Source organism: Corvus moneduloides, chromosome 8 (genome assembly GCF_009650955.1).
Source record: "Corvus moneduloides isolate bCorMon1 chromosome 8, bCorMon1.pri, whole genome shotgun sequence".
NCBI lineage: Eukaryota > Metazoa > Chordata > Aves > Passeriformes > Corvidae > Corvus > Corvus moneduloides.
In genome coordinates, this window is record NC_045483.1 from 33,083,454 (window position 1) to 33,096,853 (window position 13,400).

At 42.2% G+C, this 13,400-nt stretch overlaps 1 protein-coding gene across 23 annotated transcripts in view; it reads left to right on the forward strand.

The window, feature by feature from the left end:
• COL13A1 (collagen type XIII alpha 1 chain) overlaps window positions 1–6,084 on the forward strand; it is a 90,723-nt gene extending 84,639 nt beyond the window's left edge. For 20 of the 23 annotated variants that reach the window (XM_032115923.1, XM_032115929.1, XM_032115920.1 and 17 more), the window contains 2 exons: window positions 1,081–1,119; window positions 4,372–6,084. In XM_032115923.1, the coding sequence (XP_031971814.1) occupies window positions 1,081–1,119; window positions 4,372–4,404 (72 nt within the window). In that variant the 3' untranslated portion in view covers window positions 4,405–6,084. Of the gene's footprint in view, window positions 1–1,080; window positions 1,120–1,725; window positions 2,120–4,371 lie in introns of those variants that run through there. The other 3 variants (XM_032115933.1, XM_032115918.1, XM_032115926.1) reach the window with 1 other exon arrangement.
• Window positions 6,085–13,400: the final 7,316 nt, after the last annotated feature.

Sequence of the window (13,400 nt, forward strand, 5' to 3'; positions counted from 1 at the left end):
AGCAGCACAAGGAGACCAAAGTCAAAAAATGCATTTGAAAAGCAATATTGTTGTACTATCATGGTAACATTCATGAGCCCCCTGGAAGTGCATCTCCAGTAAATAGTTAATTTCTCAATATACTACTGTGCATTTGCTTTTCTGTTTGTATTTTTTTGGGGTTTCCTGGGGAATAGCGATAGACCACGAATCTACCATGTGCACACAGCACAAATATTTGACTTCTCATGTCAGAGATTTATCTCCTTACATCTGACTTTATCTCCTGCCCCAGAGCACCTTAGCACTGGTGTCACATCCAGCCCATCAAAGAGGGTTTCACAGGGTTGAAATGAATGGCAGTCATTTACAAAAGCATTTCCCAACCATGGAGCCCAAGACATCACCGTTGCAGAAGTGCTGGGGGATTTTCACAGAAATCCCACTGTGTTATTGAAGCCAAAGCCCCTTTTCAGGGACTCAGCTGAGACATCCTGAACCAGCAGAGGAGCTGCTTGCCTTCCTAATTTCCCGGGAGCAGGATCTCCCCAGAGGCAAGAGGGGATAGCTGGGCAGTGTCTCACATGACAAAGCAAACCCTTTGACAGATAGGGCAGAAAGGAAAGGGAGGTTTTTTCCAGACCCTCCTCAGGGTCTGAGATTAGTGCTGACTCTGGGGTTTGGTTTTAAGCTCAATGTTACATAGCCAAGCCTGAGGACACAGAGCAGCCACCTCACACTTCCCACTGCCAGCCCCTGGCAGTATTTTTCTGGCTCAGTTGGCCCTCCTGTGTTCCTTCTCTTCTTCCTTCAAGGAAGCCTGAATAGACTCCTTTCTTAGGAGAGAGTGGTTCTCGGGTACATAAGTCCCTTGGACAGCGTGCAGGCATTTCCCTTCTTCACCCCAGCCCCTGCTTCAGGCTGCACTGGTTCTGCCAGCCGGAAGTCTGGGTCATCTGAATGGTGAGGAATATCTCTGACTATTCCTCCAGCCCTGGTTCAAACTGTTTGTTGCAGTAATAGTTAACCCATGCCTTCCTTTCTCCATCTCTGTACTACTTTATGTGTCCTAAACTGCTATTTCATCCATCTTTTTTGCAGGGGGAAGATGGCCTTCCAGTTCAAGGCTGCTGGAATAAGGTAAAGTAATCTTGGAAACGTTGTTGTGCTGAGTTGGCAGTGCCATGGGTCCTGCTGATGTTTTTCCATGAATCTGTATAAGAGCAGAAGAGGTGTGGATGCATGGATGGGATTTCCAGGACTGTATCCCTGCAAAGTGGCAACCAAAACTCCTCCTTATTTGTATATCAGAGTTCAGCTCTATGGGCTACAAAGGAGAGAACTGTATCTGTGGCCTGTGAGCTGCCTGGCCCTGCTTCTAGTCCTTGTACAAAGATGAGATTTCCACCTGGATTCCCTCAGACCCCACCTGCACTCCCCAGGGTCTGGCCCACCTTCAGTGCCCACTGTGGGTGTTAATGCCAAGTGTTCAAGCCACAGTGGTAGGAAGAGGGTGGAGGCAGAGTCAGCCTGGGGTGAATCTCCCTTCCTCACTTTGGCACCTGGGGAAGTGGAAAGGGTCCCTGCTGAGATCTGTCACCATTGCTTTTCCTCCTGGAGAACCCAGAGCCAGCTTCCCTAACAGTGTCCTTCCCCCCATGGCGTGCTCCTTCCCCCTGTGAGCTGTCACTAACTAACACTTGTTAGTGAGTTGTCACTAACACTTGTTTATGTTTTCTTTTGCAGTGATGATTCTAACCCTGGATTGGCCTGTGTGTGTTACTGTACATAGAATATTTATTTTTATACAGTGTTCTTCTCTGAAATGCCAGAAGTTATGCATTTTTACAAATTATCATAAAGTGGCATATTTTTTTGTACAGAAAATACTAGATCTCCCTTTTTTCCATTTGTCAGTTCTCTGTATTGCGCTTGTTTTGTCATGGAGTACAGCTGTAATATTTACATGGTATTTGTGCACATATGATGAATATAGGAACTTAATAAATTATTGCATTAAAAGTGCCCAAAGGAACTGCCCTGTATAGATTTAAAGGTCATTTTCATTTTTCAAGCTGGATCATTCAAGAATATTTCAAAATATTACCTATTTTTTATTAAAGCGAAACATTAACACTTCTGTTGTGATGAATTAAAGTGTTGCTGAAAAACCTCATGGTAGTCCCCATGAACTGGGAACGTAGAGACTCGCAGTTTAATTATCCTCCCATGAGCTAGACTAACCCTCCTGACAACAAGGCAAGAAATTGGTTGGCAAGAAATTCTACTCCCTTTCTAAATTGTAGGCCTTGAAGCAGCTTAATTAAAGTCTTATTTAAAATTAAGCATAACGCAGCATATACCTCGATATCCTAACAAATGTGTATTAGTGAAATCAATCCATATGACTTTTTAAAATGTTAACCAAAGGTCGCATGCAAATTTGCAGAGTGTGTAATTATCATTTGCATATGCACATCTTAATTATCCTTCCTGACCTACCTTTGTTGGTGTCTCAAGTCTAAATTACCCAGAGAGGAAAATACTACCAGACTAAAGTGAACATAAGTGTTCTTTCCTTAGAAAATGAGGGGAAAAGTGGAAGTCTAAATCTGTTTCCTAAAACATGTCTACTTGTCTTGGTCCTTCACATAGGGGCAAAGGCAGTGGGCATCCCAGGAGTTTCAGGGGAAAGCTACTAGTATTTAATGATCACAAAGGAGAAACACGAGTGGTGATGCATTTGTGAGGCTGATCCACCAAAATCCTGGTCTTTGCATGATGCTGCCACTACAACAGGAATTCAGCTTCTCCTGGCTACAGCTGTGCCAGTGGAAGGGGTCACCTCCATGAGGTTCCTCCATACTCAACTATTCATCTATTCACAAACTATTAATCAGTTGTTTTTCTAGACAATTCCATACAGCCTTTTAGCACCATCATAATAAAGTGACAGAGTAAGGGATGTAGTTCCCTTGTATACAGGGAAAGGCCTGCTGGGGACTGCCCAAGGAACCCAGCCCAGCCTCTGACAGATGGATTGCAGCAGTCACCTCACCCTTTCAGAAATTTACTGAATTTCATCTAAAAACCAGTACGGTTTCCACTGCCCTGTGTCCCTTCCCTCCCTGCCCTGCAGGCTCTTCCGACTCCAGTGCTCTCACAGTTAGACAGCTCCTTGCAACTTTCAACCTAAACTAATTCATGGTATTTATAACCATTTGTTCTCATGCCAACATTGTCCTTGGGATGAAATGTTTCCATGCATGATGTTTTCATGAGATGCTTGGTGCAATGGAGCTGAAACAGCATGGAGAGAAAATGAACCACAGAGCACTGAGGGATTCTTGTTGGTTTTCTCAGTAATAGATGTCATTAATATAAGCCCCAGCTCCCTGTTAAAAGGCTTTGTAGCTGTGAAGCTGAGCTAATTGGAACAGCTGATGTTCCAATTGTGTTTTAATTGCACACCTGTTAAAGAAAGCAGTTACTAAAGGCCCAGCCCGGTGTACTCCTAGTGCTTTGGGTTTGGAAGGTTGTAGTAGCAGCAGTGAGTTCCTGCTCTGATCTTGAAGCATTCAGCTGCAAGGAACGATGTTTGAATGCTTCAGTCCCTTCTCAAAATCCTCGCTCTTCTTAATCCTTAAAAACATAGACATCCCTAGGAGAACCTGCCAAAGCTTCCTGTTCCATTTGGTCTGTGTAGCATGGTTTTTGTGTAGCTGGTATTTGTGATTGCACTGCATGGGATTATTGTTGGTTGTTTTTATCTGATCCAAGAGCAAAGTGAATGCACATCTGTTACCTTGTCCTGACTACAGGATTCTCGAGGTGATGCTGTACGTGTTTTATTTCTCGGCCTGATTTTTGACTGCTGTATTTGTGAGAAAGCTCTTGCCTGAGGTGTGAGGGACCTTGAAGTGAAATTGCCAGAACTCTCGAAAGTACCTCACTTGGGTCAGCAGAGACTTAGCTACTACTGGGAAAATGTGTAGGGTACTCTCTCATCTGTCCTAAAGGTTGGAAAATGGTGACAAATGTTCCCTGTAGCTGCTGCAGATTATAGCCTGGGATTTTCATTGAAGTACCAGACAGCCATTTTGTATTGCTGTTCTACAGCCCCAATATTGATCCAATCTCATCAGCCACTAGGGATAGACAAGAGGTCTCAAATCAGTGACACCACACTGACCTGCTGCTCTTCCCAAACCTAAGCTCCTTGCATGTCCAAAGAAACCCCAAGGGGGCAGCTGGGTTTGTACCACCCTGAGTGTGGCAGTTCAGTTTCAGGCTCTGTCCCTACTAAACCTGTAACCAGGGTACTGTTGCTGTTGATTCCTGTCAATTCTGCCTGGCTGTTTTCATGTGAAACCTTTTGTCTGCCACTTCAAGGGTCAAACTCCTTGGTTGATAGCCAGAAAGTGAGTCTGAGAGTGGAGAAGCTTGGAAAATGGCAGCAGAATGAAAGGAGGAGGCCCTTCCTGAAGATTTGCTGGAGATGTTTTGGAAGTTCCCTCCTTGGAGCCTGGGAAGAGTTCCTCGGTGGCACACCAGGAATGTGTGCCCAGATGCTGCCCGCTGGGGCTGCGGGAGCTCAGCATGCCAGCGCTTTCTGCTTTGCTTTCTGTCGTCCCCCAGAGGCCAGTGGCAGGGGTTGAGAATGGCACCATTTATATTCTTTTTCTTTGGTCATTTTCACTTCATTCTACTATTGTGGTCAGACTCTTCAGATGAAGAATTAGGCTCATTTTCCAGCAGCAGCTGCATAAATGAGTGCAAGACATAGACAATATTTCTGGGAGGGGATCCTTTGATCCAAGAAAGAAACTCTTTTTGAGCAATTCTCTTTAGAAAAGCAGAGGAACCCCCATGTTCAGTTCAGACTGCTGCTCAGAGAGGATAACACTTTTTGCTACCATTTCTGGTTAGCAGATGACAAACTTCCACCTGTATCATTGATGATTCCATCTTTAACCTTTTCATCACAAACTTTCTTCTCCTGTTTGGGGTTTTTTGAACCATACTGAAGGCATGAAATATGTTGTCAGAAGAAGAAAATGTGGAGTGTGGAAAAAGTCTGGTTTCACTGACTAATTCCTTTGCTTCCTGTACTTGTGCTTTGGTCTCCACTGCACCCACTGGATGTACTTTGTCTGGAGCCCTCCAGAAATGTTTTCTGCTGGCCCGTTAAGGCCATTTTGTGGGTACATCTCCACAGATGTACTTCCAGATGGAAAAGAAGGATCACAAAGGTTCAATTCCACTGTTACATGTTTTAATATGTTCACTAAAGGGAAATAAAGATTTGGCAAAAATTTCCCAGCTGCCTGAAGGGCAGAATATACAATCCTGGATACTTCCTACCAGCTGCCATGCAAACCTGGCATCCTTTACTCATCCCTTACCCCACTGCTGGAAGTTAACATGTAAGCTCAAGTGTCTTTCCACCACAGCTTGTGCAATTTATTGTAAAAAACCCCAAACCTAAAATAAGTACCTGTCTTTCGAACGTGACAAAACATCTCTACTTCCCTGAGTGCATTGGGAATCCCGTTGGCCCAAGTAGTAAACCACATATTTAACTTTGAGGGAGTGATTCCCCACTGGCTTCAATGATGCTATTTGCATTGAAATACTTTGGTGAGCCAGGGCCATTGTTACTAGAGCTAATGAGTGATATTATCTCAATCATTAGACAGATCCAAGTGCTAAGAAATTCACGTTACAGTTAGGGAGAAAGTGGTGATTTCAAGCTCAAAGGGATGCCATTAACCCAGAGCCATCCCAGATTCAAGCACTCTTTGTCAGCAGGGGTGGAGTCATTCTGACCTTCTGATAAGGACACCCATACCTGACACCCATCTCCTCTCTCCAATGCACAGAAAGTCTACTGTTAAAATAATTCCAGGTTTGCAAAGAATGGGGGAAAAGTTCTGCTTTCAGGTTCATCTGAAGAACTGCAGATTTTTTTCTTAAGGTTTCTAACGCATGTGTTCAGGAAATAGAGTAGTGGGGGAAGAAATTGTTTCAGTTGGTAACCAGGCTGGTGGAAAGATTAATTTATTTGATTTGTAGTTTTTTTTTATTTTTACTCTTTTATTTGGGGTGGGGGTGGGGTGGGGGTGGGGCGGAGGGAGACCCTGACCAGAACTGCAGGCGGTAGGTGTGCATTTTTTCTTCTTTTTTTAATGAAAACCATTATATATATAGCTTGATAATGTTACTTCTGCTTTTTGTTAATGATTTTTGGGGGCAATTTGTTTGCTCTATTCTGTTTTCTTGTGTTTTCTTTTAGGTATATTTTTAATGGGCTTTTGGAATAAGTGTGTAGAAGTTCCTCACCCAAAATGTCCTAAGGACATTCCTGTTGTGTTTTTTCTCCCCAGGTTCAGTAGTGGAAAGGTGCTTTCTATAGGCAAACCCGTTTTTAGTGGGGATAAATATACCCCCAAAGGCCACACCTAGGGACCAGGTGCCAGTGACCTCTCCCAGACAAAACGCTCTCTCCACAACTCTTCATTTACATTTACAGAGATCAAAAGGGCTATGTTAGGGACCAGATGATTGGAAATGGTCTCTTCCCACCTTAGGTGGTCTGTCTGAAGGCAGTGAAGTCTGGTAAGAGCCACTGTGTCCTCTTCAGAAACGTTCTACAGCCTGAAATCGCAGTCTTGGCTAGAAAGAGCTGAAAAACTAAATTTAAAAGACTTTATGTAAACATGGCAAGTTCTTGGAGGGTACCTGCTCAAGTATTACTGTCTGTTGCTATTGTTTTCCCTCCTCTGAGTCCAGCAACACACTGGTTCAAGCTTAGCTTTAGGCCGTGCTTCACCCTGAGCCTAAGTGCAAATGCTTTGCTGGATGAGGGTCTCCCCTTCTTTTACACTTCGGGTTTTTTTTCCCCTTCCCCTCTTTTTGTCCCTATATCTTCCAGATGTCTTTGATCCAGACAAAATAGCTACTTTCTTCTCTGCGTTTTCAGAAAATCTCTGTTGGTCATGTTTTGATCATTTTCCACTCACTGTTATCTATCCTTCCTGCTATCCTTCCTCCCTCCTTGTAGGCCTGCTTTGTTAAACATTTTGAGCTGATGAGAACATCATGACAAAACATGAATTAAGACTGTAGATGTTTGTGATTTATTTTAGAGTTGACTGTAAAGCTTTTACTGTTTAAAGGCAGCAAGGGCAGTGTAGTTTTGTAGCTTTCTTACGATTTTGTTTCTTCTTTTTCAAACAGAGTTAGAATACTGCAGATTTTTTTTTCAAGAAAAACCTGCTAAACTTTTGTTTTTCCTGCAAAACATGAGTTTGTTGAACTCCTGTTTCAAAGTTTAGTAAGTTAGATACTAATGGCAGGTATGAGAAGATTGGTTGTGGATCTTGTGGAGTGCAACTTACGCTATTGCTTTCCATGGTATATTGTTTGTCAGTCTCTTGTCTCTGGTGGGGGTTTGCTGGGAGGGTGAAATTCCATTTTATGATAATTCCATTGTTTTTTCACGGTCACATTTCAAAATGTTGCTTCAGTAAATCGTCCCTTTTGCTCTCCTGCAAAGATTTGCTTTTACCCTGATGTTGTATCCTACAGCAGTGCCACAGGCCAAGCAGTTTCACCCTTTTTTTGAGCCTTCCAGAGGAAGAATGTTAGCTTCTTAAATTCCACAGCCTTTTCTGGGTGATGTCAGTGAAAAGGAGAGGAAGACACTTGGCAGCAAGACTGTGCAGGCCACCATAAGCAGACTCCTTCTCCAAGCCTGGTCCCTCACCATTCATTCATGGCTTGTCCCATTCCCACTCCCTTCGCTCTGCTATTCCTTGTTCTCCCTCACCCATTACACTTAAAGATGGGCAAGCTGAGGCAGAACATTCATTGCTGTGTTCACCCCCACCCCAAAAAGGGCTGAGATTATCCCCCTGATACAGGGAGGATTGGCCTGACCCCACACCATTCTCATGGCTTTAGTGATGCAGAATTAGCTCCAGATGTTGAGCAGTGCAGCAATGGGAGGGAGTTCCTGATTTATGGGGACAGCCTGCAGATGTCACAGACTCTCCATGCTTCCATCACCAGTGGGTGCAGAGTGAGTGGCTGAAAGGAAGTGTTTCTCTGGATGCTCTGGCTTGGAGGTGGGTGGGCCATCCCCCATCCAGGTGACTTAGCTCCTCCAAGAAGTCACACTGATCTCCCCTTGGCATTCAGAGTCCTCAGAGCAACAGGAAATACCTCCCTGATGGCCTTTCCCACACCTGGAATGCTTGTGTCATTGGCACTGCTCCTGTTTCTCATCTTTGTGTCACTTGGACACCAAATTCTTTGGTATTGGGACACTTTCTGTCCAAGACCTGCTCCTCAGCCAACACCAGACAAACACCAATGACCTAACCCCTGCAGGAGAATGATTTTTGAAGCAACTTTGTGTCATTACATATCTGGTTTCCTTGTATTTTTCAAGAGAGGTTCTTCCCCTTTGATGGCATAGAATGTAGAATATTTATTGTAGCTGTAGTGAAGTGATGAATTGTGAGTAGATCTTGACAGGGCATTGTTTCTATGTTTCTCTTATAGACACTGATTGATTGAGATGTTTAAATCTGAATACATTTTGTACACTTTTTTTTCACATTGAACTTTTCAGCCTGTATATTGAATGTCCAATGTTACTTGGCATTGATTCATGTATGTGCTGTGTATATTTTTGTGTTACCAGTAATTTTTACTGTCATTGTGCTGTTTCTAAGACATTATTTCAACTCCTTTTGACATAGTTTAGCTACTTGGAATTTTTTGGACTTCCACTAAATTCCACACTAAATAATTTGCTAGAATGAAGAGAACAAAGGGCTGTTCTTTCCCACAAGCTTTTCAACCTCAGTAGGAGCTTCTTCAGCCAAAATGAGCATTTGACTTTTCTGTTTCACTTTTTTTTTCTTAATACAGGAGTGCTGATCTGTTTGGTTTTTAATCCTGGGAATTCTGAATTCCATGTTGACCATTCCTAGCAAAATTTTAGAAAAGCAGAGACAGCTGTGCCATGAGGAGTTATACTGATCATAACAGAATTGAAATATTGTAATTATTTGGTGTTTCTTTATAAATACTTTTTCCACTTTTAAGTTTTCAAGCAAATCTTTTCTCAGTGTGATAGAAGATTAAAAAGACACTAAACACTCAACATGTACAAGGAAAGGGATTTAGGTAAATTATTTCCATCTGTATGAGTGAAAAATAGCTTAGGAATTTTTATGTCAGAACAAAAGCTGAGTTTCAGTTACACATTTCCTGAGTTCATTAATTAATCCAGTGATTTCAATGTAACCATCCCTGTCCTGGAAATCAGGGATACACTTAAAAGAACCCCCTGAATCCACTCCTCAGAAGTAAATAAAGCTGAGGTTTCTAAAAGTAAAGTGTTGCTTAAATATAGCACCTTCAAAGCATTTCTGTCTTCTTGTAAAAGATGGGAATTTTATGTTTAATCACCAAATACCCATTTATCAGATAAAGAAGCCAGTGCTGATGTTACTCAGAGGTGCTGGTTTATATTGTGATAAAAACTGCTGTGCAGAACTGTATATTACTATTTTAAATACCTTAGCTTAGTCACTACATTAGGAGAACAAAGATGTGAGATTTTAGGAGGAAGTTTGTTTGGGGAATGGGTTTTTGGATGACTAAAAGTGGGCTAAAAAACAAGGCAGGAGGTTATGAAAAATATCTCTGGCTGGGGGGGTGTTGTAATGGTAAACATGACATCATATTTAAAGTGTCATCCCATTGTTTTCCAAGAGGAGTCTGATGAATTCCCCATGCATTGTGTTGAAGCTTTATTCCTTTGTGTCAATGTTTTAGTGAGGTTTCTATTTTAATTTATAAATTAAATACATACATGGATACCTATTCTGGTACCGTCTGCATTTGTTCCCTACGATGTACATACTTTCTTCTCCTTTTATAAAAATGCCTGTTTACCTAGTTTGTGTCTTTTGTAAATGACACCACATGCAAATCATAGCCCATAAATTCACTTACAGGTGAATTCACTTCCTCTTTGGGGTGGGTTTCAGGTTCCTGTGCTGAGGCAACCACGCCATCTGCTGTTTGCCAGTCAGGCCCGGGAACTGTGGAACTGATTGAACTGATGAACTTAGAAGGACAACCTCAAAAAGACTGCTATCACTATAAAATTAGACGGCTGGACAGAAAACAGAGTCCTACCTAGTGCCTGTGCTAAGGGAAAGGCAGCAACATCAGCTGAGCCCTAGCACTGGACCCTGCAGAATCTGCACGGCAGAAAGACAGCCTGAAACCTCCCATGGCATGAACAGCAGCTTGCTCTTACAACATTAATTAATCAACCATAAGTCACAAACCCACACTAACTATGGAACTGAGAGAGCAAGGGCAAAGAGGGGAGAGACATAGACTCTGTCTAGTTATGCCCATGCCAAAATTATTGTAATTACCAGCTTTGTGTGTTGTCTTTCCTCGAAACTGAGAGAAACAACGGCAAGGTGTCCCTCCATCTCTTCCTTCCTTCAGCTTAGGGGTATAGCCCTTTCCCTCCCCTCCTCCTCTCTTGTGTGCCTGGGTGTGTTTCTGTGTGAGCCCAATCACCAATGCAGTGGTGGTTTCTTGGAATGAAAGTGATGTGATGAAAAACTATCAGCTCTGAGTGGCCAGACAGCAGAACTGTGCTTCACTCCTGATCTCCTCTGGGTACAGACAATGAGCTTGGAATGCAAGGCAAAATTCTCAATGATCTGGATGTTTAACAGTGACTGATGCATAAAGTTATATAGGAAGACAAACATGTTTTGATGATCCATCTTGGAATGGAGAATGTGTTTGAAACTTTGGCTTTTATCATTCCTTAAGGCTTCAAGGTCACTCTTGCTTTATAAAGTGATGGCTCCTGGATATGTATTGCTCTGCCCTGGGAGAGTAGTGAAATCTTGCACTTGTGCAATAAATAAGTGTTCTGGAGGTTTGTTGTGTCCTGCTTCAGAAAAACGTGAGACCCAAAGGTTGGCTTGTTTCAAAGCATTTTCATTTATTTATAGGACACAGCTGAGATATTCTTTTCCTTTAGGGCTCTGCAATTAGCAGGAAAAAATAGCTAATGAGGTAAATTGTCTTGCTTTAAATCAAACTCAGGAACAATTATGAAAGCAGGCAAACACGAAGTGCTGTGCTGTCCTGACCTATGAGGCTGCTCTGAAACGAACTTGGAGCTTTAATGGTCCTATCAAGGGAGACAGTGTGCTTGTCTGTGTTACCAGAGGAGAAAGGAAATGTGTCACTGCTTCAAACTACACCAAAGGGTGTAACAGCAAAGGGACAGACATCCTTACTAGCACAAGAATAGTCAATTTGATCTAAGATCCCTTTGCAACACTATGAGAAGTGAGAAATGTGATCTATTCAGTACAGATCTGGAGGGATCTGTAGTTGAGTGACTCAGTGATAAACGGTGCAATGCCACATTGCTGCATCTGTGCTGCTCTGACAAACAAATAGTTCTGCAAATGCCAAACCCAAATCATTGCATCAGGAGTCCCCAGACAGAGAACGTGTCACTTTCTGCACTAAAAAGTTGTGCTATAGTAAATGCTCAAACATTGTTGCAAGTAGTTTGCTTTAAGAAATTCACAGAGATAGAGGCTTGTCTGCCTCTTGGCTTGGCAGTGCCTGGTTATCATACTGATCTGTTGCCAAAAGCACCACTCACAAATTTATCGCTTTATCCATCCAGCTTTCCTCAAACTCAGAAACTGAAATAGGTTTTTTAGTAGTTAATGTAAAAATTGCAATCCTTGGGAGACACAGAGCACCAAGCCAAAAGCATCAGTCGTTTCTCAAGTCACCACTGTTTCCTTAGCTAGAAGTCCTGACCTGTTCTAATTCTTTGGAGAAGCCATTATGTACTCGTGATTCCCACAATTTTCGCTATCCCTTTCTGGCTACTATTTCTGAGTTGTGGAGAGGGATCCTACAATGTATTTCTCAGCTGCAAACAATGTTATTTTCTGGGGTTTGTTACCTTACTCTTTTTTTCTTTATTCTGAAAGATATATTTGTAAATCACCATTACAAAAAAAAAAAAAAAGAGAAAAAAAAAAAAAAAGAAAAAAAGAAGTCATGTTGATTATGATTAAACATTCAATTAGTATTTTTACTTATATGACTAAGGAATAATTAAGACAATGATCTCTGCAGTCTGCATAGCTGCATTTAATGATAAGTAACAAGGATTAAAACCTCCTTTTAAAGGATGAAAAGGCATTTTTGATATTTTGTTAAGCTACTAAGCTACATTTAACTTTTAGAATCAGTAGGTGTTTGGGGAGGAAAGACCTTTCCCCTGGCTTACACACTATAGCTAACCTGTGACTGCAGCTGATCAGCCTACGTTAAACAACATGTCAGAATCTGACACACACAAAGACTTTAAATTCTAAAGTACGTGGGATGGTCTAATTTAAGAAAGTACTACTAAAGGAGAGTTTTCTAGAAAGTTAGGATGTGGTTTTTCTGGCTTCTTTAGCCCACTGTACCCAATCTACTGGCATAACAAGCACATAAGCAATATGAAAGGTGGAGGAAGGGTTAAAAAATGGCACAAAAATGGGGAAAACCGTTCATTACAGAAATACAGATTAGCTGCAGAACTTGGTTGTTACAGCTGTTCTCTATGACCATAATATAGACACACATCAATTTTGATTGTATTTGGTTTTCCTAATGACAGGGCAATGCCTACACTGATTTGATCAAGTTCCTGGATTATATACATCCATAAAATAGAGCTTTTGGAGTACTTGGCATTCCTGTCCTGCCAGGATGACCCTGAATACCTGCCAGCCTGAGCGAGAGCAAAGCCCTATCTCTGGGTTCTGGAGCTATGAAATATTCATTACAGTGTTTGAGATACAACAGCTTCTGCCCCAAAATGGGAGTGCCATAAACAGGCTGTTTCCCCCATAGCTGGGGAGGCAGGCACGCAGCAGGCTATAAATGATCCGATAGATGTGTTGCTTATTTTGACAAAGTAACAGATTGTATTTGAGCTCGGAAGGCAACAGGCAGATGGTCTTTGCACAACCTAGAGAGGGCACGCCCCGCTCCTGCTGAGTGGGGAAAGCTCTCCTTGACTCCAGCATGGCACAAATGATAGTTAGTTCTTCCCTGAACAACTCCATCTAAATAGCAAGAACGTACAGGTACTGTGACCAAAAGTCTCTTGCCTGCTCTAAAAAGCAGCTGGTTCCAAGGGTGCTGTTACTGCAGAACAACGCAGACCTTGCAACTGTTCCAATGTTGCCTTGCTCTGATCTGCTCTACTCAAAAATTCTTTACTGTGTCACAAAGTGACTCAGAATCTTCCAGAAATATTTGAAACAACTTAAAATATCCCATGT